The sequence below is a fragment of the Perna viridis genome, chromosome 12 (assembly GCF_037379345.1).
Source record: "Perna viridis isolate PV_CMFRI_1.1 ecotype Kerala chromosome 12, ASM3737934v1, whole genome shotgun sequence".
NCBI classification, from domain to species: Eukaryota; Metazoa; Mollusca; class Bivalvia; order Mytilida; family Mytilidae; genus Perna; species Perna viridis.
The window spans coordinates 32,669,906-32,695,798 of NC_142456.1; the positions used below are offsets into that span (position 1 = coordinate 32,669,906).

General features: G+C 32.2%; 1 protein-coding gene across 5 annotated transcripts; it reads right to left on the reverse strand.

The window, feature by feature from the left end:
* Positions 1-10: 10 nt before the first annotated feature.
* LOC148602091 (uncharacterized) lies at positions 11-24,311 on the reverse strand. 5 transcript variants are annotated; one of them, XR_015917174.1, is made up of 14 exons: positions 24,232-24,311; positions 21,818-21,889; positions 20,332-20,578; positions 18,731-18,883; positions 17,532-17,610; positions 16,426-16,515; positions 15,899-15,954; positions 14,718-14,793; positions 13,743-13,840; positions 12,437-12,967; positions 12,100-12,129; positions 10,778-11,386; positions 933-1,671; positions 11-769 (listed from the first exon to the last, which is right to left on the reverse strand). XR_015917174.1 is itself a non-coding variant. In XM_088555627.1 (13 exons), the coding sequence occupies exons 2-12, from the start codon at positions 21,860-21,862 to the stop codon at positions 10,788-10,790; spliced, it is 2,004 nt and encodes a 667-aa protein (XP_088411753.1). In that variant the 5' UTR covers positions 21,863-21,889; positions 24,232-24,311; the 3' UTR covers positions 11-1,671; positions 10,778-10,787. The 5 variants fall into 5 exon arrangements, 4 of the variants coding, with proteins under 4 accessions (XP_088411753.1, XP_088411754.1, XP_088411755.1 ...); XM_088555627.1 differs by having other exon boundaries at positions 11-1,671; XM_088555628.1 differs by lacking the exons at positions 11-769; positions 933-1,671; positions 24,232-24,311 and adding an exon at positions 23,310-23,457 and having other exon boundaries at positions 5,347-11,386.
* Between the last annotated feature and the right edge of the window lie 1,582 nt (positions 24,312-25,893).

Sequence of the window (25,893 nt, forward strand, 5' to 3'; positions counted from 1 at the left end):
GAGACAAAAGCAAAAAATAATATTTTACTAAAACTAGATAAACTGAACAAATCAAACAAAACTAAACATATATATACAACATGCAAATGAACATAAGTAAATGGGCATGCAAATGAAAGTATGTAAGCACACAAAAGTCACAGTTCACACACAGTAAACAAACTAAAAATTGGTGTAGTAAAATCTAATAGATTATTCAATCATCATCTCTCACCATAGCTTCTAAGGTACACCATAATCGATGGTCAAGATATGGACGCAACGATTTCTGTAGACTTTCAATATAAATTCAAACTAAATTTCACCATTTCAATACATATTCATTTCTTATTCTCATGGCACACTATAATTTTCATTTCTCATATAAATCAACCCAATTTATCATTCAAATTGACCAATACATACTTTTCGGCCACTATAAATTTCAGAAATAATTAACACAATTCTTGTGCTGAACGTCCACACAATATTTCAACATTTCACCATATACACCGACGGAAAACTAATTTCAGCAAATTTCACTGTGTAACAAATGGAACTGTAGAATATATTAATGCAACATCCCAACTAAATTAACACCAACTATCGCTGACTATAAATATTACACCATCCGCTAAATTACGGAAATATGGTTCGTTGTTCACCGTACAAAACTGACATTAACATACGGTATTTAGGTAGATTTGTGTCAAAAACTAGGACGATAGCATTTGACAATATTTACGTTGTTTCCTTCAAAACGGAGCAGAAAACTGGAAAGGAAAAACCCCTGAAACAAATAAATTAACCCAAAATAATTAAATGTTCACTCAAAAATGGAATTTAAACGATAAACTGACCCGCCACGTGAGAATTTAAACTAAAGGCCTGTCCGACACGCCATACAACGACAGAAATATCTACACGGTCACAAACAGAAATAAAATGCTTACCTGAGCAGATTCAACATATTTTCCTGTGAAACTCCATGTCCTGAACTGACAATTCTGAGACCTCACCAAATATGTGAATTGCAAACTTGGACACAACACGTCCAGTCACTTCAAAATCTAAATGTGGTCTGCCTAACCGCTTTACCTGTATAAATCACCTAGCGGTTGACGTTACAGTAGAGAAATTAATATGAGAGTTGTCGTTCTTAGCGTTTTCATGGAACAGTTAAGAAAAATGCGAAATGTGATTTATACCGGTGCACCTGGTCCATGCTCCCAGTTTTTAGTGGAGTCCGAGTTGCTCATTTGCTTTTGTTACTTTGTATGTATGATTTTAGTTACTGTAAAAGTTTAACTTATAAACCATTTGTTGAAGATGTTTTGGAGTATTTCGAGACCAATAGAATATTTGTAACTGGACATAATAGAGAAGATTTATAAGGGAACTGTTTTAGCAGTGAGATTGAATGCTTCAAATATGTAACATAACATTTATTTTACAGGTTAGGGGGATAATCACTGGACAGTTGTTTTTTACTTAGCTGTTGTAATGGTCACTGGACTGTTGGTATTTTGGCCTATGATTGTCACTGGACCGATGTTACTGGTATTACATGCTTTCATTGGACGTGTGGTAGTTACTTGTATTATGATGGTCACTGGATATTAGATTTATTATGTTCACTGGACTTGGAGTACTTTTAGTCATTGGAATGCGTCGTTAAGGTCACTGGATCACCTGAAGTCATTAGAAATTTACAAAGTAAATTTAAAATAGATTATAATTATAAATAAAAAAAAAAACAAAACAAACAAAAAAAACAAACAAAAACAAAAACAAACAAACAAACAAACAAACAAAAACAAAAAAAACCCCAAAAAACAAAAAACAACAACAAAAACCGATTTTTTCTTAAATTATCTGTGCTACAGAAATTTGTCACAGCCGTTTTCTGGAAGCAGAGTCATATTATTTCTCATCCACAGTTGAAAATACTCTTTCAAAAACTTTCATCTACAGTATTAGATTCGAGAACTAAAACTACAGTGTCAAATTACATCGAGTATTTTAAAAGATTTATGCAATGGACAAGAAATTATTCAGAGATAACTTCGATACTACCTTGTAATGAGTTATACGTTAGCTTATATTTGCAACATCTATTAGATATGAGTAGTCATTTCAGTGTTGTTGAAGTTGCATTTCTTAGAAAATCAAGCAGATTTGTATTACGCTCTAAGAATGAAAACATATCATATACACGATAAGTGATAAGAGAGGCTCTTCATAGCAAAGAATGTTCCGAAAAAGAGTTTACATAGCTTTCGTTCAGGTGGAGCGACTATGGCAGCTAGAAATGGTATACACCGGTTTGAGTTTCGCGGGTAGTATACAAAAGAGATGATCACGTTTTTTCAGTTATCGAGGTTGGGCGGTGACCACGTACCTGCATAGTGTAGACATATTTACAGTGTTAATTAATTATGTAATCAGAGGTCAATTTCATTTTTATTGATCATAATATTTGTTTATATTTTAAATATTCTGTAATGCCAGTGTATTTAATGGGCAGGACTGTAACATTTTTTTCTTTATTGGACGTTTTGTGGAAAGATTCCAATTTTTCAGTGATGTCGTTCTGGGCAGTAATTCTTTTTTTTTAATATGTTTTGTATATGTAATTAAAATATTAAATCGACATGGTCACCGTGCCTGACCAAAATCAGAAATGTGTTATTATTTTATTTAAAAAGTGATAGAAGCGTAGCTTGGATGTGGATAGTAGATTGCAGAAAATTAGCATAGTTTGCATATAAATAATTTATGTTCGATTGAACAAGTGGATTTAGAACATAATTTTTTTTCTTTTGCATATAAATATTTTTTTATTTTCTTCCTTTGCTTTTCTAACTCATCAAAAATAAATACAAAAAGAAAATTAGGCACTTAATAATTTCATGTTATGAATGTACGTAAATTTAAGAACATAGAGATCTCATGAGACAACAGCCTGTTGTCATATTAATACATATTCAAATGAACAATTTCCTCATCTCTGAACTTATTTCAATATTCTGTAAGATTTAGACATCAAACAGGCAATGAGACAATGAGACAGCTTTTAATCTACAACGGATTCTTTCTTTGAAAAATATATTCTCCCGGGACAGCCAATACACCCTAAAGCGACAGAAGTTACCAAGATATACAGTACTAGTTCAAAACAATTCCGTAAAGGTCAGACAATGAAAACGGAACAAGTACGAGATTTTTCAAATATTTTTTCTTCGAATTTGTTGCCCCACAACAAAATACTGACGGCACACAACTGTAAAATTGATTGATTGTGGGTGTTTAACGCCCAAGCAGCAATATTTCAGCTATTATATTCAGGCGATAAATATGAAATGGATAATAAAATGAGGCGGAGCGCAAAGGTTCCTAATCCGATAGAATACCTCATCAGGGATCTCTAACATGCAAGGACGTGGCATTTTTCCTAATACGGTGCAGATCAGGTTTTCCGTATTATGGCCTGACGACGCAAGCATGTAGCATGCCAGGGGTACTCCATTCCCCCACCAGGGGCACACACCCCAGTTGCTTTGTGGGCACAGTGTCCTAGTCCCCGGCCAGGGTTCTGAGCACTATTTAGTCGCCTTTAACGACAAGCTAAACGCTGATGTGGGCCTATTTCTTTGACACCCGGACCCGCACGGGACCACAACTGTAAAAAGACGGACCAACTGTACAATGATGGATGCTAAAATTGATGAATTTTCGGATAGCTTTCCTTTCTTTAAGAATAGATTTCTTAACCTCCATTTAATTCACGGAAAGGTCATTAAAACCTGAAATACTAAGTCATGAAGTCACTAAGTTATGAAGCCTATATTGCAAAAGAAGATGTAACTCTTCTTCACAAATTAGTTGCTTCAAAATATCAAACTATTGGTGGACTGCTGCAGTACAGCTTTGTTTGTTCCTGGTGTACAGTGATATTTACTACGATCAGAAATTAAAAAAAAGGATTAAATTGAACACCTTCAATGTTTTAATATGAAACATAGAAAACCAAATTTGTAAGAGGTCTGGTACTTGATCATGTGAATTCGCATACCTCAGAATTGGATTTGACGGTATTTTTTGCACTTTTTCGCAAACCTGTGGACAATAAACCAAGATTGACGAAAAAAAAAATCAGAACTAATCTAGAACTGTTTTTGTGAATAAAAATCATGGGCTTCTCATTCTTATGATTCATTGTGATAGTATTAATTCTAGCATTGTGCCATTAGTAATGCACGCGATAAATAACAATAATATAAGATCCGATGGTTCTGGATGTATACTTAGCACCATCATTACCATAGTTTTAAGCAAACTTTCACCACAATGATTCTAAAGTTCTCAAATGGAATTTATATGGAAAAATTCAAATATCCTTCGTTTGAATTCTCGGTATAGTTATTTAAAAGAAATAGAATATTGGTCTTGTTCAGAGGATCACTAAAGCACTAAGATTCGAAGAAAAAAATATGACAGTATGGGTTTTCAGTATTGATAACAATCTTGTAGAAATCTAATTCCTTATATGCACATTAAGCTATACTATTTTAGCTCTGATTATAACCTAGTGTTCATTAAAGTAAACAAGAACTTCAATTTCAGATGAATCTTTCGGTAAAAGGTTCCAGTTTCGTCAGTTACACGAATATTTTACCAATGTTATATTTCGTAGAACCTTATTGAAGCACTTTAATGTCCTTTATTATGTTGCAAATACTCAAAAAGATTATGTCATACGGTGCATTGCATCATTACTTGATACATTTGGATTTAAAAAGCATGAATATGGTTACGAGATTAAGTAACATAATACTTTTGACATTGTAACATTTGTTGAGATAGTGTCTGCTAATATTCTATACCTTTTTGTGATGTGTACTAAACGTCCAACACAGTGAAATATGTTTTCGTTGTATTTATTAAAAATAACTTGTTTTGACCTATTTTTGACCCTTTATTGTTATATAACAGTATAGGAAACTTTATACATGTACAATTATTTGTTTTGTATGAATAAGAGGCTTTTGTCGGTCGTATCAAAACAATATTTTAATCCTTGTTAGGGACAATTGACCGATACCCGAATTGAATATTTTCATCGTGTATAAATACAATAATTTTAGGAGCTAGACCTAAGGTACGAGTGCCCGAATATAGCTGAATTATCGCTGCTCGGGCATTAACCTCCAACAATCAATCAATCAACCTAAGGTAAGAGACACAACACTTACATTGGTTTTGTACCAATATGGCAATATTCGTTTTTGTGCTAAAAAAATGATAAAAATGATAAAAATGATAACATGAAATATTTACCTATAAAAATCATATGGAAGACTATAATTATCATGTCAAAAATATTTATTGGTTTTCATGTCTTAATCCGTTAGTTCTAAACATATATTTTCATAGATTTCCTTCAAATATGCAAACAAAATATGACAGTTTTTTCAGGTGATTTTCAAATGCATGAAAGATATATTTTGCATTTTCCCAGTCTACCTCTGGAATAATTTAAAATATAGAATATTTTACTTTTAAGTGTTTAATTTGAAAACAAAATGGGAGTTTTTTTATGTCCTCACACAATCCCTGGGTGTGAAGGGTGTAAGAAATCAGGGAACCCCTTTATAGCTATCCTTGATTGAAAGGGGAGTTTGCTGTATTGCAGGATTTGTAAATAAACTGTATATGAATCTTGAAAACAAGAACATAAATTTACCCAAATAACTCATACAAAACTAATGAGCAACTCGAACTCCACTAAAACAACTGGGAGCATGGACCAAGTGCACCGGTATTGTAAGCGTCCTCTGCTTTTCTAGAAATACCCGCCATAAGGTCACAATAATAGCACAGGTATTTTTCCCCATATTAAATCAAAGATCTATCTGTGCATTCATGATCCTGTGCCAAAAAATCTTGAAATTTACATAAGTCTGAGAATATTTTTAAGAGTTTGTGACATCATGAAATCCCTTGACTTTGAATGACGTTAACAGAAAAAAAACCAACCATGTATATATTGCAAAGCTCGATACGCTGAAGACGTATATCAAAATATTTTCCCTCATCAGCAGCATTAATATAACATATATAAGGAGATTTTAATCCAAAACTTAATTGTATAATTGTATAAAAGTACTCAAAACCAGAACTATCGAAATAGGAAGACAAACCAATACCGAGAAGTGTGCAATAATAAGAATGAAGCCTTTATTTTGTAGGTATTTTGAAATTTGTAATACTGGAATTTTTGAAAATATGATAAATAAAATCTGACAAATTTCGGGGTCAGATAAGTCTGGCCACTTGGTTGGTGAATACTAATGGAAGTAAAAAAAAATTCATACCAGATTAAGTTTTGTTTTACTCAGGCCATTTTTCGTGCAAGTAAAACACTCCTCATAAGTATACATACATAATATATTCATATCACAAAACATAACGTGAAAAAATATAGTAAATTATAATAAAAAAATATAGTATATGTATACAAAGTATAGAAATATAGTTGAAAGGTCAGCAAATCAAATTATAAATCATACAAATAATTAATACAATAACACTCCCATTCATATTTAACACAAAAAATATTTAACCGTTTATCTCTCATTAAGGAGTAATAAATGGAACCAAGGTTCCAGCGGAAATCAAACAAATGTAATCCAGGAACGAAATATGGGAAACAGACATACACAACGAAGAACATTAAGTAACTAAAATAATACATCCAAGGTAATACAAGCAAATGAGCAATTCGGACTCAGCTAAAAACTGGGAGCATGAACAAGGTGCACCAGTAGAGTATGGAATGGACGTTTCTAGATGTCTATTAATCTGAAAGCGGTATGATCATTTAATGGATATTGCATAATGTTTAGTATAATGTGTGCTGACTTTGCTGACATTTTTTTAATCAATGCAAGAGTAATCAAGGTAACCAAGCCGATGCCTACCATGAAAACGTAAGTGCATTTTGCACATAAAATGTGTAAATTGGGTAAACAATATTTAACTTCGTCACATATTTCAATGTAGGAAATATTGTCCAGACGCATCAAGAACTTAGATGTTTCAACCATGAATGTCTATTTTACAATGACAACATTTGATTACTTATTTAAATTATCAAAGCATATGACAAATATTTCTTTGCGAAAAACAAACATAAATATAACATTTTAATGGGTAAGCCAAACATTTCAGTTAATAACAGGGCAAAATCGGTCAAAGCAAATCTACCTCTTTCAAACGTTGGGAAAATGCATTTTGTCCATAAGATGACGTAATAACCATACATTCAATAAAAAAGAAATAATACAATATACCTTGTCGATAATCCGAAACCCTACCCAAAACCAGACAATTGGTTTAGTTTAAAAGAATAATGAAGGGAACCAAGGTTATAGTGGTAATAAAAAGAATATAATACAGGGACAAAGACCAGAGATAGAAAGCAGACATACACAACAAAGAACATTAAGTGACTTAAATCATACATACAAAGTAATAAGCATTTCATGTTGTGTAAACATAAAATGATGACTGAACTAAATCCATTTCAAAATCAAAAAGAGACTAGGTTTAGATAGGTTTTACTGTAATCCTATATAAAGGATCTTTTCGCATGCCTATCACACTGCGCATGGTTTTCTGTCATCATACACAATCATACAGGTATATTTAGTTTCGACGAATTGATAATGTTTTAAATGATGAAAAAACAGTTTAAATTTGTTCAAAAGTGTTTTGACATAGAAAATGTGTGATAAAATTACAAACATTCAATTGTATAAAGTTTCTTTTAACGGGAAAATTTCTATAGTAATGTACTGGGATTTTTTTTTATATTAGAAGAAAAAAAGTGACCCACAATTTTCTTTTTTAAAATTGAAAGAATGTCAGTTAAGTGTTACTTATGGAAATTGAGAAGAAATTCTATTTATCGGTTTTTTGGATAGTTTGCGAAAAAGTGAAATTCCCCCACGGAACGTAGATAAGAATTGTATTTATTAAGGCTCAATTATCTCGAAATCAAGTTCGGTGACCTATATATATTTACCTTAAATTTCTAAAATATGTTCATTCATTGAAATCTTTCAGAAAAAAAAAAAAAAAAAAAACTAGGAAAGTTGGTGTATTAGAAATAATAAGTAAGATCTACTTAAAGTAAAATACATACATAATCAGGCATTTATTGTTTAACTATGCAATATAAACATAAAATGGGATTATGGTTTATAATTGTAATACAGTTACGGAGACAAATGGTGGTTTAAGACGATGATGATGCCATTAAAATGATAATACTACAAATGAACACATTTCAGTTTGAGATCAATTTCAATAATAATAATAATTGAAAGAACATGACAAGACCCATTAAAGTTTTCTTTTTTTTTTTTTGGTAAATAAACGTTTTTATTCTCGATACTTACAGGAAAGTTATGTGCTTTGGCCAACATTTTATGTATGAACATAAATTCATACACTAGATAAATGCTGATTTATAACAGATATAATACATAAAATAATGTTTTTGCATGATAGAAGTATAACATACATAGGTTTGAAGACAAATATTATAATATTGATAATTAGTTAAATGCTGGAAACAGTATTTTAAGGCAAATGACTCATCGGGACAACAAAAATAAAACAAACCGATTCCTTGACAGAATTGTTTTGTGCACCTGCCTCGTATCATTTTAAGGCTAAAAAAATATATAAATTGCTATTTCTTGATATGATTTCTGTCAAAATTATGATTGTCGTTTGTAATCTCTTATGTAACAAAACGGCATTCGTCATTACATTCATACATACATTAATATATTAAGATAATAAGTATAAGAAACACAGTTGATACATGTAAGAGGAATCAAGGGAACCAAGGTTATAGCGGTAATCAAAAGAATGTAATCCAGGGACAAAGACCAGACATGGAAAACAGACATACACAACAAAGAACATAAAGTAACTTAAATCATACATTCAAAGTTACAAAAGCAAATGAATAATTCAGACTACACTAAAAACTGGGAGCATGGACCAGGTGCACCGTTAGGGTAAGCGTCCTCTGCTTTTCTAGAAACAGCCGCCGAGGTGCTCATGAAAAGTCAAGTCTGGGGTAGACAAACAAGGAAAGGAAAACTATGACCCATTGAATAAATGAGTTTTCATGGTGCTGATGGATACACCATAACGATCCACGAGTTCATGATGACGACCATAGAACTATGTAGTGATGACTTCAATCTTGTATCAGCATAACCCTATTCCAGAAGCCTATTTGTTAGAGTTCTAGTGCGATACAAAAAGTCTGCCTAGTTACGGCAAGCTCTGGTATAACGTATGAGTTGTGATATGAAAATGATGAACAAACACACTTGGTGTTATGTAAATGATGATATGTAAATGATGAACACAATGGTGATATGTAAATGATGAACACACTTGGTATTTTTGTTTATGTTAGTGATCGATCGAATCTCTGAGCTTAAGTACATACTGTCTCAACAAAACGACGAACTAACTGAAAACCACATTACTGTAATACTTTGTCAAATGACCAAAATGTTTCTTAATATTTACAATAGTTTCTAATAAGTAGTAAGAATCAACATAATAATACAAAACGAACTATAGAAATACTATTGAATATTAGTATCAATACAAATTCAGATTCTTTCTTACACTCAAGTAATAGTCCTTTACCTTAAATATATCGACAAAATACCAATCGATATAGAGCGATCAATCTAATAAAAACTGTTGACTTTAGTAAGCTTTAAACGTGTTTCAAGGAGTAACTTTTTATCAGCAATATTAGAAGTCATACATAGGAAGATTCATAGATACAAAATTAAGGATCTTCGCTGCTAATGTTCAGCCATTTTTTGTCACTTTTTCGGACTCCTCTAGTTTTATCCATTTCATAGCATATATATTTTTCGCCCGGTAACCCCTTCTTTTCTTTTCATAATTTCATTTAGACACGCCTTAAAATGTTTATGAAATCCTTGTTATTTTTCCAGAGTTTTTAATATTAAAAACGTAAGGAAAATCGAGGGAAATTTTTCCCCCGCCAAAATTTTAAATCCTTATATCTAAAAATCAAGCACACTGACCCCTGAATTTTTTCTTCTTTATATTGTCATAGAATGAAAGATCTGGAAGAGTAAACAAGGGAACCAAGGTTATGGCGGTAATAAAAAAAATGTAATCCAGGGACAAAGACCAGACATGGAAAACAAACATACACAACAAAGAACATAAAGTAACTAAAATCATACATACAAAGTAACAAAAGCAAATGAGCAACTCGGACTCCACTAAAAACTGGAAACATGGACCAGGTGCACCGGTAGGGTAAATATTCCACAACTCTTTGAAATCCTTGTTATTCTTAAGTAGAGCAGCGAACATTCTTACTAACTCATTACCCCACTCCCCCCAAAAAAATGGACACGCGAAGACGAAATCCGACATTTAGAAATTATTGTGAGAGCAATACACGAATAGAAGCTACAGTTTTTAAGGATTTTTTAATTTTGCAAATTTCAAATTGTCTGATATAAGTCAAATCGGACGAGTTTTGATCACTTGGCCAGTTTATATTAACGGGGACTGAATCATCAGCGTTTACCTCTTTCATGTGATTCCAAATAACAAAATTACTAGGTTAATTTGGTTAGAATAAACAAAGAATAACACTACAAAAATCAGGGTAATTATGATATTGAATGTTAATAATATAAGTTAATCTTACATTGTAGCTACTAACTCTGGCGATTATCAATAAAAAGAATTTCCCTTGATTGAACTCTTTTGGGCATCAATCCAATGTCTTTGATAGTACTATTTATCCAGTGTCCGTTGCTGTTATTGTCTACACGAATACCACTATCATCAAATGTTGAGCTACGTGAGTCATGTGGACTATTTGGATCATCAACAGGTATTGTGTCCTTAGCATGCACTAAGCTACTAGCTTGAAGTCTTATTTCGACACTTTTATCATTTTGTCGTTCGATTTTGTTCTTAGAGTCGTCACGTGTATCTTTATTATTGTTCACATCATCTAATAGACATGTGGGGTTAGAAGTATCGGTATTCAAGCTGTTTTCCATCGATGATAACTCTGCAATCGTTGTTGGAATTCCAAAGTTATCGGACTTCTTATCGTGTGTCGTCGTCGGAATTCTATAGTTATCGGATTCTGTATCGAGAGTCGTGAGATCGTCACTATTGGTTTGTTGACAAGTACTGAACGGTAAGCTGCTTGAAAAAGTTTTTGCATTGGTAGAGCTTGTTAAATCATGGCCTTTAACTGTATAATTATGATACTCCAGACAGCTTCCGATGCTTTCATCTTGATCTACAAAAAGACATCATATATTCAAAGATACTAAAATAATTGTTTGTTCTGAGGATTTCTTTTTTATTTAAAATATGATACGTAACTGATTAAACCAGATTTTGTTAGGCATTACAAGTGATCTTGAAACCGGATTTCAAATGTGCATTCACCAAATTGCTAAATTTCGAAAAGAGTTTTTCATCAAGAAATAGAGGTAAACTAAGTATATTATTAAAACATACCCCGAATTCATAGCAGATATATGACTAACTGATAAATAGCACTATTGTATTTCAAAAGGGATGGGTCAATAGCTGATCTAATGATCAGAAACAATCTCCAAATCAAAGGTAGAGCATGTTAGATTTTGCATAATGATATGAGTGGTATTTTTGTCGTTTTGTATTTCACCGAAATTGACAATGAGCGTTAGACTGGATTGACTCAAAGTTTCCAAATTTGGAGATCTTCAATACAGTAAATTTCACAAAGTATATATACATTTGAGTCCAATGGTTTTTTTGTGGATAACATTTCTTGAACTTTCGATATTCGCTCTATATTTTCTTTGCATGACTCATCATTTGTATTCGTTACATTTTGGTTCGATGTTAATATCCGGCTAATTGTTTGAATTTAAAATGGAGAATTCCCAAATTTACAGAATTATTTTTTTTTTAATTTAGGATAGTTTTTAAATGTAGTATGTATAACATTATTTAATACCTTACTTGTATATGTTGGAGAGCTTGGTTCAACCTCTGTAAAAAAGAGACAATAAATTTATTGTTTTATCGACTTCCACGCACTAATCAGGAAATGGACTAGAGGTTATGAGCAAGATATTTATTTAAGCAAATAAAAAGAAATAATGTTTTCGCTCTAATTTCTACCAATGTCTCAATTTACATGTTAAGTGTCATTTTACCTTATTTAACTATGATAGTATTATCATAATACAATTTACTGCCAAGAAACAGAAAACAGTTTATCATAATCAAGGCGTTTGAACGTTTTATATAGAACATCCAATACTGTTTCATTTTGAGACTTAATCACCATGTGTACCTCTTTTAGAATCTAGTGGTCCATCGTCAGATACCTGGGTAACTGGTCTACAATTTTTTGTCAGTTGCTTGTATCCTGTGGAACAACCAGAGTTCCGGTCCTCGTTATCGCCAAAATAGTTGGAATCAGCTGAGGAATCGTCTATTTTTCTATCATTTCTTTTGCGTATATCAAGAAAGTTTTCCAGGGTCACTTCAATGACTTTTGTTTTATCATTATCATTGTTATCTCCTTTTTTTGACTCACCAGGTTTATGCGGGTCATCTGTTTCTGTTTCATTTATTAATGCTGTTATAACATTTGGTAATAGATTTGGATCATATTTTATATCATCAATGACCATATTGTTAGCAGACAAATCTTGACTATTGACTACCCCACTACATTGACCGCTAGAATTAGGAGTTGCAATATTAAATTCAAGTTCTGGTTTGTCAACAACTATTCTTTGGAGATTTTCATTGTCCTCATTGACATCGAGTCTATTAGGTTCTTCCGGAAGGAGTTGTGTGGCTTCTACGTATCCTTGACCTACAGTATCAGGAATGTACTTTAAATTATTTTGTAAAAACTGATGAATTCATAAATTTGGCTCTTTCAGAACATCGCATACACAAATGTTCTTCATGGCACTTTAAAAGAATTACATTGAGTTTCATTTAAGGGATGACTGTTATATTTTTTTTGATCTATGACGAAATAACTTCAATCACGTAGTGCATACTAAATAACCTGCGTAGCAGTTTATTAACAAGTATGCACCAAGGGAATTGAGGTTATGTCATATGAAATGTTATATTTATGAATAGTCTAAAGCATTTGTTTTCCATGTTATGATATTGACAACCTAAAATGCAACAATACAGTCGATAGCGACAACCCCAAAGATACTTATGTATAAGGTTGACTAAATAAAACCTGCAATTTGTACTGTTTCTCGAAGCATGATACCTGGTACCTTACGAACAATTATTTTTCCAGACCATTTGCATTTTGTTATGGAATAAAATTGTGTAATCACATTTTGCATGATTCTTAGCTGGACTGCTACTTAATATAGAAAAGTGTTGTTTAATATTGTTTCTGATCAAGCATTGCATGTTCTGCGTACTCTGTACAGGTAACGCTTATTGTTTCTGATCAAGCATTGCATGTTCTGCGTACTCTGCGTAGCTTATGCTAGAAGGTGAGTACACTGTACAAAGTGTACGGGTAACAACTATGTAAGATTGGGATTAAAGTATGCAAAATGTATGGGTCATGCATTTATTAGACGGGGAGTTCATCATACAAAATGCTAAGTTACCATTTTCTTTGATTTCTGTCTTTTTAGTCTTGCAATCTCGTAAGAAATATATCAGCAATACTACCACAGCTACTGCAAGAACAGCTAATACAACAATTCTGAAATAAAGTTAGTATCCAGTGATAAAAAGTCATTATCAAACAAAATGTAATTATTTCTTCGTGTCACATTATCATTATCTAGTCGAACTTTATGAGGGTTACTTATTCATGTTAAGCGAACAGTGTTTCGAGAAAATGCCTTTATGTCCCTTCACAAATCAACCATTTAATTATTTTGTTATTAAATTAGATTCAATGCATATGTTATAGAAATAAGTATAAAAGAAGGTTCTTTGATCCATGTATGGGGCAATGAAAGTTCTATTTAGCTAAATTCTACAATATTGTACATTTTATTAACTTTGCAAACAGATGCAATGCATCAAAATATATTTGTTAGACAAAGAAAATAAGAAAGCATTTACACAATGGTGTTGTTTACATTGATAAACAAAATGGCTTATTCCGTCCCTTAACAAACCAAATTACTGGTTTTAATTCTGATACTTTACATATTAAACCTTAATGATGTTCTTTAAACAAGACAAAAGCTTATGATTAGTGACTTATGCATTTCTTGATCTTGAAATTGGTTTGATTGGAAATCCTTCAGTAGGCCTTATAGAAACTGTAGTTGACACAAAGAGTGCAAATGAAACTTGACCATTAGAAATATTCAATGTGGTTGCCTTCTACTAGCAAGGGAAAATTTCCAGCAAGAATCTTTACACCCTAAATAGTCAAATTATTTCATGATATATAGCTGATCCCATACAATGGATACAGAAAGAGTTGTTTTAGGATGTATATGTAACAAATGTGTTTGAACAGCCTACAATCCAATCGAAATTGTTTGAAGACCATGTTCTAGTAGTATAGTATTGAAATGTTTATTATTTAAATCAAACTTTGAAACATCGTGCATAAAACTTACATTGCTACGAGTGCAGAAGAAGATGGCGAAGTGTCTTGTTTGGTTTGTGGTGTTTTTGATGACTCGTTATGAGATCCTAGTTAACAAAAATAGAACATTTAAATGTGATGCAAAAAGGATGTGTTTGACAAAAAGCACATGAAAAGAACAAATTTAAGTTATCGGACTGATATAACTAAATTACAAACAGTTCCGAATTAAGCTATTTTAGTTCCTTAATACTCATCAAAAGAGTATCATATTACAGAGTAATAAAAGTAAATTGAAATGCAGGAAATATTATTAGTGAAACACAGACAACATTATTTCCATTTTTTTCCACTTGAAATTCAGGTGAATCGAAACACCACGTGATATTCAAGTAAACCATGTGAACCATGTTTGCTGTGTAATGTGAATAGAAAATATATTTATCAAAACATTTCTGTATTTCTGTTTACACGTGTATTATAATTAGGTAATAAGTTGGACAACACAAACCCACAACAATTAGTTTCACCCATAAACTTTCTTGTATTTAAAAAAGGCTTGACGTTACAAGGTTCTACCATTGGTTTACCAGACTTGCTAGAGGCTCTAAAGAAACTGAATCGCTCAACTGGATCGAAAAGCAACATTCTATTTTTGTAAAAGAGCCATACAATTCCTAACACTCATACCTAAGGAACAATCATATCAATTTTCATTAAATTGTGTCTAATAGTTTCTGAGGAGACTTTTATTTAAAGTAAAAACATTGAAATAACGAATCAATGCGGAAAAAGGGCAATAACTTCAACATGGCTAAACATATTAACACAAAATTTGACCACAGATAGATCAATCATGCTGAACATTTTACCCCAATGTCAGAACTTGGCTAAACTAAAGTTTTGGAGATATATTGGAAAAACGTCTGTCTGACCTCTATGTTCAATTTTTAACATGTGTTTCGATGGATAAAAAATCGCAAGATCATCACTATGCAGAACACCACAACGAACATTCGTACCAGGTTTGGTTTCTATTGGTCTGATAGTTTCAGAGGAGAAAAGTTTTGAAAACTTGTTAACGACGACGGACGACAACGTGGCAGGTGAGATAAAACTGTATGCCTTAGATTATTTTGTTTTTTCAATTGTAATTACTGCAAATTTAACCATATTAATGTAACAAAATAAGTTTTTGTTTTTAATATTTACCTTTTGTTGATTTAGTTTTGTCTTTCGTTGGCATTTTACGAGGTTCTTTGGGAAAACTGCCAATCATACAAATTGATTATGAGGTTTTGAAGGAATATTCTGTACATTCTTTACTTGTTTAGTCAATAAATTTTTCGATCCAATACGATCAGATCAATATAATAAGCCGTATACATTTTAACAGTTGCATAAAAAAGAATTTGTAACGGAACTTTTTTATACGTAAATTGTACTGCCTTTCAATTGGTTAAAAATAGCATGTAATTAATGACTTTACCGAAACAGGAAGAATGCTTTTGAAACAGTCTGCTATATAATTAAAGGTTTTTGCACATGATTTAAGAAAATTATCACGTATAGTATAATGAAACCTGACTACACCAAACTCATGAATCCGGAAACCAATCTGAACCAGTCAATTTAAAAAAAAAAAATTATTCGGTAAAATTGCAATGTGAACCTTAGTTAACCAAACGCCGGTGTGAATCGAACCAATATCGGCAATATACCGGAATCGCAATATTTACCTTTTAGAAATTACAGGAGTAGCTCCGCCATTGTGAATTGCAGGATCAATCGTAGGTGAGATGGTTGTTGGTGGAAACAGTGTATGGGTACTGTAAAAAGTTATTAAAAGTTACATAATAAAATGTTACAGTTAAACGACATTTAAAATGGACCAATTTAAAAACAAACTGTATGGAACTCTGGTAGTGCTATTGTTTACGACGTTTCTGATTGGTTAAGACGTGCTTTACGAGTGTCTTAATTGATCCATTTACTCGAAATAACCTGTATATAATTTCTAGTAAAGGACAACTTAGTAAGAAGCTTCTCGGTTTCCTAAGATAGCCTACAGTTCAAAAGTAAAAGAAAAATTGTGTGAAGTGTGTGTGTGCTATATGCTTACATAAGAATGTGTGCTATGCCATTTTGAAAAGCTTTTTTTTAATGTTGTTAATGAATCCGGTCTCGTCTTGCATTATAATTAATTACATTTTAATTACAGTCGAAACCAAACCCTGAAAAATCCGGACATCAGAAACAACCAGATAATTCTTAATGTCTCTTGATATCAGTTGCTATCATTTGAACCTTGCCTTGTTAAAACAAACACGTGTCTAAACCAAACACAAATATTAAAGTACAAAACGGGATTGGTTAGACATATTGCACTGCATTTTGGTGGAGTCGTGATAAATAGCACAAAAGATAAATTCTGATTTAAGTGTGTGATTGTAAGAATCAGGCAAGATGGGAACAATCAGAAACATGTATGTCAAAACCACATCGAACAGACAGTGTAATTTTACTCAAGGTCACTTTCTCTATTTGAAAATACCATTATTTGATCTCTGCATCACTGTATTTGTTCAGAAGTTTTCAATAGAATCTTAGAAAAATGAGGTTTTTGAACATATTATCTGCCCTTTAAATGTTCATTTTTGGTGCATTTCAGTGAATTTGTAACTCAATTGTCCAGCATAATATGGAAAGTCTTGTCTGTTTTCCTCGATTCTGATGAAGGAAATAGTCAAATTACACTATCAAATTTTTTTCACGCAATGTTTCACCGTTCTTACAAAGACTGACACTTAAGACCAAAGGAAACTTTTAGACTTATATTATATACCTTTTCTTGTTGATGACTTGAGTACAAGGCCCACAACCTTCTTGCGTCTTTTCCATGCCAACTGGACATTTGATACATTCTTAAATTATATTTATCAAGAATGTTTGTATATTATCAAACGAATGAATAGTTCGTTTTCTCATTTTGTATTAATGTATAGTCCATATTCAACCTCAAACGTCTTACCTATAGCTAAATAGGCAAATTTCAAGTTTCTTGAATAAACACGTACAGATCGTATTCACATATCGTTGTTAAAGCAATTTCATTCAAGAAATGTAACGATGTCGTAGACATTGTTAACGCAATTACAGATCAGTTTAGAAGGGAAATCTGTATTGTCATGTTCAACTTACAACATTGACTTGCTAAAGCTGTTCACTTAATAAGTTAAGGAGGTAGACCCAGGATAAAGGACACAACTCTTAAAACTCATTGGAACGTATTCATCATTTTCCATCAATCTTATTTAAGAATCAAAGTCAGTTGGACTGATTTTTGAAGCTTGAAAGGCGTTGGTAAATTTGAATATGATACACACATATCACTGATTTATGTCCCTTATCCTAGGTCTACCTCCTTAAGTGCTGCATGATTACCTTTTTTGTTTCTAAGTATACAGTGAAACCTTTCTAAACCAAACCCTTTAAGACTCTAAAATTGGACAGGTTTACGAAAGTTTAAAATATCTTTTAAGTGAAAAAAGTGTCTGGTTTAGACAGGCTTTAAGATTATTTAGGGATCGGTTTAGACAGGTTCCAATGTGCCAGGAGACAAAGTTTCTTCTTCATATGGTGACTTTTGAATTGAGAAATCAAGAATCAAATCAAGGGTTTCAACAGTTACAGTGTAGTATCTTAATGGAACTAAATGGAACAAAAACGACGGACGATACACAGAAAGCAAACGGAGATGCACAAAAGAGCAACAAAATGTAACCCGGTTATTTAAAAAAAAAAAAAAAAACAAAAACATGAAAACCTTAAATCATTGCGGGGATGCAGTAAGTGTCTAATGTTTTCTTGAAACGTTCACCGATTAAATCATGTGTTGATCGTAATAAGGTATCGATGGTGAATATAATCAACACACTATGTATAAAAATGTTACATTCTTTTTATTTTTCCTAGCACTTGGTATATGAAACGGTATCAAAGGTTTTTAATTTTTGTCGTGATATTATGCATTTTTTTCATTACCTCCTTTTTCATTCATAGTTTCATTAATTCCACAAGTTACTCCCCGGTTACACATACACGGGTCGCCATAGTTGCACTGGTAAGTGTCGCACTCGCAGTAATCATGATAATTACACATTTTTTCTGAATATTCATTTCTGCTTGGTCGCACGTCTAAAAGTGTAAGCTTAAATTAACTTCAAAAGCAATGAATTTTTCAACTACCTATGTGGTAAAGACAGCGCCTAAAGTCATCGGTTTTAAGTTAAATACATTATTGATTTATTCGAGTTTAAAATCCTGTAAATAATATTTCATGCATTTAGAACAATTTTATCAAAAGAACAGACATTGCTTCAAACTAGTCCATCGCTTTGAGCTTGAATATAATGTGCTCACTCAAAAAAGCAACAACTCTCGGGTAAACCCGTCAGCTAACAATTCTGCCCCGACCCATCTATGTGGCATTCCATCTTCCATACGCTGCGTACAAGGCGAAGATGCAACGACTACCTCTCATAGAGTCGATCGGAAATCGAACCCACAATACAATAACTTAATGTATTCCTTTTTTAACAGGTTACTAGTATTTGGCAGTTTAATTATATTATACAATATGTTATTAAGTCTTTACAATGATTGTGTGAACAGAACATGAGAGATGATTAGAAGTCATTTATTAAAGCTGTCAAAAATATTACTATAACCATGGCAAATTTATAGCTTAATTGTTTATAACTAAAATACTATTAAACGATTTTGTCTTTAAGGTGTGGTGTAGTTTATTGATATACGGTAACTATCGACAAACCAATACCAAATAACAGGACAATTCAGATACCTCAAAATCAAAGTTCATGACCTGAACACGATACGGAAACAAAGACTCTACATACACAATAGAGGAAGAGAATATAATGCGATTTCATACAGGTAAAACAATACATCATACAAAAGAACTAACCCTAGCAATATGAACTCCAACAAACAATACAATGGCAAGAAATAGGGTGGTCCGGATGGGTGGGACATTCCTTGCTCCAAAAGCGGCATACGCCTCATTGCAAGTGAGTAAAATTCGGTAAGAGTCTAGGTTAAATAATTCAGCTCATCCAAACTAAAAAGGTTTACACTCAAACTAATTGCAAACATTGTGATTTCTTATACCACTTCACTTTATTAGTTTCATTAACACCTAATGATATGACAGTACCTAATATCCTCAAAATTAAAAGCTGTAATGTCAGATACAGATCAATATAAAGATCAAGCAGATCCTATTGTAACAGTGATACACCTATCAAAATGGTCATTGCACATTCAACGACCCCGTACACTTCTAGTGCAGATATTTAAATATTAAAAAATTAGTGAAAATGTACAGCTGATTTTAGTCTTAAAAAACAAGTCAAAATTTATTCCTTTTCGCCACGCTATATAATCCCTATTATTTGTATTTAGAATGATTTATTTATAAGATGTACCGAATGCATTTCAGAAATAATTCTGTAAAATTTAAATGTAAAACACAAACTGCTTATTCTTTATACCCTCTGCAAAAATCTTTACTAAAACGTTCATGAACGTTCTTACGAATATCATACATAGCATTAATATCTTACCATTTGCCATGCATTTATCCTTGTTTTTGTTCTCGAAGCATTTAGTGGATTCCATGTTTTCACTTGAGGACACCAGTAGAGGTTGGACCATGCCGTTTTGACATGAAAGACAGTGGTCCTTTGTATAGTCTTCATCACACGGTAGAATTTGATGCCCAGGAGGGCAGTCATATATACGGATACAGTATCTTACTTTTCCATTGATAGTTCTAACAATATATGGATTCTCATTTTCTGCTTGGGATACCTTTGAGCAAAAATACAAGAGGTTAAAATACTTCAACGCAATATGTATTACTGTGAAAGTACGTTTGTTCATGGGGTACCAATTTTCGTGCTTTTCGTGGATATGCAAATCACGAGATTGGGTTCCCAACGAAAAAGTGGTTTTCATTGATGTGTGTACTGAAACATCAAAACCAAGAATTCAAGAATCCACGAAATTAAAGTACTTTCACAGAAATCATGTATGAATCAAAAAAGAGTGAGGCACCAGGCGCGGACTTAGAGAGTCTAGACATTAGTTGCTCATTTTTTGCCTTATTTTTGTGTGCTGCCTTCCCCTCACGTGCAGACAGTGACTGTTCTTGACTCTTATTATTGGTACCTATAGTTAAATGTTCGTTTCTTTCCCCGTATTTTCATTCCTCCGATACTTGTTTTGATAACAAAATGTACATTCATGTCTTTTATAATTTTTGATGTGTACACGTGATTCTATCACAGTGTAAGTTTATATGCTTATTCATAGTTACGACATACGATATGTTCAATGTAATTTTTACTCTTTTTTCATAGTTTAAATATGATTTATTTCCGGTAGTATAACCTAGGACATGAGTCAACAATTTCATTGTGGTTTTGTTTATACTTCTATGTCTCCATGCTACTCGTGTTATTGGAAGCGTAAAATAAAAGTTAACTATAGTGCAATGTTCATTTGTCCGCCCCTTGAGAATGATGGAGGCACTACATTTTGTACAAAATTAACAAAAACATTTTAGACAGAACACATTTGAATGGTAATAGTTAATGCTAGCAAAAGGAAAGTGTCAGTGAAAGTTCGGTTTTGTCTAGTAAAAACCTCAGTTGAATCATGCTATAAAAAGTACAGGAAAATTCCACACCAAACTTGTGTACATAATATCACAAGACAACTAGTCCAAAACGTACATAATTTCTTTGAAAACAATATTATTATGATGAAAATTGTAATAAACGCCCTCAGCATGGATTGAAGAGAAAGCTTAAGGAGGTAGACCTAGGGTAAGGGACATAAGTCTTAAAAATATTGGAACGTTTGTATTCAGCATTTTACATCAATCTTATGTAAGCATCTCATTAACTTGGATTCATTTTATTCTGCTTCAAATGAAAGTTTGATAGGCTTTGGTGAAATTGATTATGATACAAGCATACCACTGATTTCATGAGATATGTCCCTTACCCTAGGTGTACCTCCTTAACTAATTTTTTATTTCCTTACCTGGAATAAAAGAAACACAATAATACCAAGTTTATAGGACTCCATCTAGAAGCCAAACGGTCTTTTGTAGTTCTAAAAGTAAGCAAATTAATATTAAATTATATTTGATTTATTCAAAGGGTAATAATTTTCCTTCCCTCGTTTGTCTACCCCGGACTTGACTTTTTATAAGCAACTCGGCGGGTGTTTCTAGAAAAAAAAAAGAGGACGCTTATCCTACCGGTGCACTGGTCCATGCTCCAGAAACGACTGATGTATTCGACCGTTTATTCGTTTACCCGCATCATTTTTGTTTCAGCCTTTATTGCAACTTTGTTTTACAGCCATTTAGTACTAACACAAAAGCTTTATGTAGGCATCCGATATAGTGCGACTCTATTTCAGATTCTCAAGTGACATCCACATCCTGTGTGACGACTTTGTTTACATTCTGAATACATTGGTAGCATAGGTAACATTTAGTGAGATTTGATCACAATTTATACAATTATTAAGGTGAGCTGATGATTATTTTTTTACATTACGTATTTTACCCTTGTAAATGGACATGATTTTCCTTGTTTAAAAACTAGCTATACAATCGTACAAAGTTGTGACGGGATACATTTTCTAAACCAATTGTTATCTGGATTTAAAAATCTATCCCAAGTATAAATATCACATCAAGGTAGCAACGAAAATGAATAATAATGAAGAGAATTTAAACTAAGCGACACTAGTCACACACGGGTGGCGTCAAGGAAGTTTTTCCTACTCTCACTGATTAGTTATCTTGTGTCTAGTTTAGATAGTATTTTTAGGGTGTATAAAAACATATATATTTGAATCAATTTCTTCATCTATTAAAATTAAACGAAATTGACAATTGTAGTTAATGCAATAGATGATATTTGAACAACCACAGATACAGGCTTAATGTTACTCATACCACCTGTAAATGTGATATTTTCTAATCATGTTTTCTTCTTCTAAATGCATTTGAGTAGTAGTCTTTGTAAGAATCATGCAAAATCTGAAAAAGGCTACATATTTTCATTTTTGTAATTAAGTTGTTTTATGGGTCTATATTATGAAATGTGTAATAATTCATTCCAATATGTCTGCTCTTACAAGATTATCAACATGGTAAATCCAATAGATTCCATTGTATTTGAGTGTCATTTACAGAGTAACCTCCCTTAATTTCGAAATCTACCATGCATTCTATATAATTTTTATCTTCTAAGAACACGGGTTATATGAAAAACCGAATGTAAATTTCTGTTTACTATGGCAATTTAAACATTGTGTCAAAAATAAAAATATGTAGGCTTTCACCCATGAATCACATTTTACATGATTCCTAGTTGGAGTGCTACTTAAATATACAAATATTACCTTTCACCACATTTCGCCTCTATTTCACTACATATTTCCCTACCAGAGTTGAATTAAAAAAAAATAGATATGAAAAATTTATATCTAGTTTATGTAAATTTATATAAAAACTGACCTGACTTTTGCAGGGTTTATTTTTATTGCAGAGAGTGCAAAACTAAACAAACGCCTAATATCCACTTGATATGGTCCACTTATTTCCATAGTTTAAATCACCTTTTGTGTATCGGTTACTTTTCTACTTCCCTTGACCAGCATGTCAGTGTGAATTGTGTTTACCTTTAATACATAGGGAACATCTCAAAACAATATCCCGACTTAGTCCATTTCAGAACTCCACAGAATTGAGAAAATTAAAACATTAAAAATCGGCCAGTTTTTTTATATACATGTAATTGTGCATAAAATCAATGTAACTTCTCATAACTAGGGGATGCTATGTCTTTTTCTTCTTCAAGGGGAAGATTTGTGGTGAAATTGAGGCCATATTTGTCGAAAGGTAATGATGAACCTTAACGAAATGAAAATGTAAGGAACATCAACACTGACATTATAATGAATCGAGAAAATAAACAGATAAAATACAGATTGGATGTAACTTCGAAGTATCAAAGAAAATTTCGGCTTTAGTGGATGCCCCATTAGATAAATAAATGAGTTATATAAAAGTCCAAATTAGACCAGAATCTGTCAACACAACAGCTCAAGGTTAAAGGATTTAAAATATATATAATCTTTTCTTTTTAAAAACAAAATCTTATTTTGTCTCAACTTTAAACACAGAACATGTCTTGATCATAATGATAGTGGCTTAAGATACCCACCCACCCACCCCCCGCACCAAAAAAAAAAAAAAAGAAGAAGAAGAAAAAACAACAAACAACAAAAACAAAACAAACGAAATTTAAACAAACGAAAGAAAAAAATAGCATTAAACAAGATATGATATATAGAAAGGGGAAGTATTAATCAAAGTGATTAGAATTATAAATAGAAAATTAGATTAACAAATAAAATGAGAAATAAAAAGTCACTACCTTCCCGTCTCTTAGTCCCTTAATTTCGAGTTGTAAGAGTACGGGGAAGTATATAGATTACAGGTAAAGCGTCCTTCTTGGGAAAACCCCTCTTATCTTAAATATGAGACGAGAGACGACATAAACGGTTAACTGAGAACTACGTCATAACGAAATATTTTCATAAAAAATCCTTATCCTAAACATTTGTAGTGAGTTTTGAGAAGATTTCGAACATGATTGTTATATTATTCAGTAATGTAACAGAACCTTACTACTAATCTGTTTTTTTTTCATTGGAGGCCTGTTGTTTAAGATGCGGGTTAATCATCCCCCAAACAATCAAAACAAAACAAAACAAAAACCTCAGTTCGACCATTCAGGAATTGAAAAATCTATAAAAAATAAAATTGAACCTACGGAAACCTCGAAGATTGGTCGATAGTATTTTCACATTATTCAAATAGTGTTTTCCCGTGCTTCTTCTTAAAAATGAATGAGGATAAACAGGCTTATCCAATGTTTGAATTATTTTTTGATTAAAAAAACAGTATCATACAATACTATCACGAAGATCGCATTAAAAATCTTAAAATGGGGTGCAATTCCGAAGACCAAAAGGGGCATCCAGGCTGAAATTATAATAAAGAAAGTGGAAGAGGATATTCCAACCTCCGGAACTCCTCATATATCTGAGTTGTCCATTATACCCAACCATAACAATAAAGGTAATTGTCTAGATAATGATAAGTATTTCATCTCAAGAAACTTAAAATATCTATTGACACGAAGTCACATTAACAGCGAACCTTTTAGAGTAGCTAAGGAAACCGAGATTCTAGCAGAAATTAAAAATAATGTAATCCAGGGACAAATTTCATACATAGGAGCTGACGGGATGCTACCGCAAATGCAAGGAAAGTTGACAATACAGAATGAAAAGTCTTTGCGGCAACTATACCGCGAAAAATGATATCAAAAGATGTAGATAAATGATGTTCTCCCCTTTGGATTACATCAGCTATTAAGTCAGCCTCATCAGAGTAATAAAGAATTGTCTAGATAGTGTAAATAATGATAGCTTTATCATTTTCTGTGAATTTAAAATGGTAATTAGCATGAAAGCACATTAAAAGCGACTTGATTTTTGATAATAATACCACTCAAAGTTTACGGAAAAGTCCGTCCGTTTTAACGAAAGATTGTTAATATTTAGTATCATAGGTATACTTAAATGAAGTATGTTTTGTTAAAAGAAAACTAATTTATTTCACGGGGACAAAGATAACTTTTCACTCAAAAATGGCGGAGTATTATTGATATTAGTTATGAAACATCGAAAACTTATAAAATTATAATTATTTATGAAAAATCAATGATCTAAGAAGATTCAACGGAAACATATGTTACAAACCAGATAATTATCTGTTTCATTTGTTAAATGATTTGATTTTTCAAAAACTAAACAATTCGTAATAAAAGGAGTTAGTTTATTTTATTAAGGGGCATTTTTAGCCATAGAAAATCTTATTTCCAAAGCAACTTTAAATAAACAATACAGAGGAAAATCTTTACTAACAAATGATATAGAATGATATGATGAATAATATAAAAATAACAACAGAATATGGACTTTTGAAAAATGTGATGGAAGCGTATTTTCATGCAAAAAATATTTTGCAC

Excerpts from the sequence above, each read along its gene's own strand:
- LOC148602091 (XM_088555627.1), bottom strand. The coding sequence starts at position 21,862 with ATGGAGTCCTATAAACTTGGTATTATTGTGTTTCTTTTATTCCAG. Across the intron at positions 20,579-21,817 it reads TTGTGTTTCTTTTATTCCAG|GTATCCCAAGCAGAAAATGA; the intron begins GTAAGGAAATAA and ends TTTTGCTCAAAG. Across the intron at positions 15,955-16,425 it reads ACTCCTGTAATTTCTAAAAG|TTTTCCCAAAGAACCTCGTA; the intron begins GTAAATATTGCG and ends TATGATTGGCAG.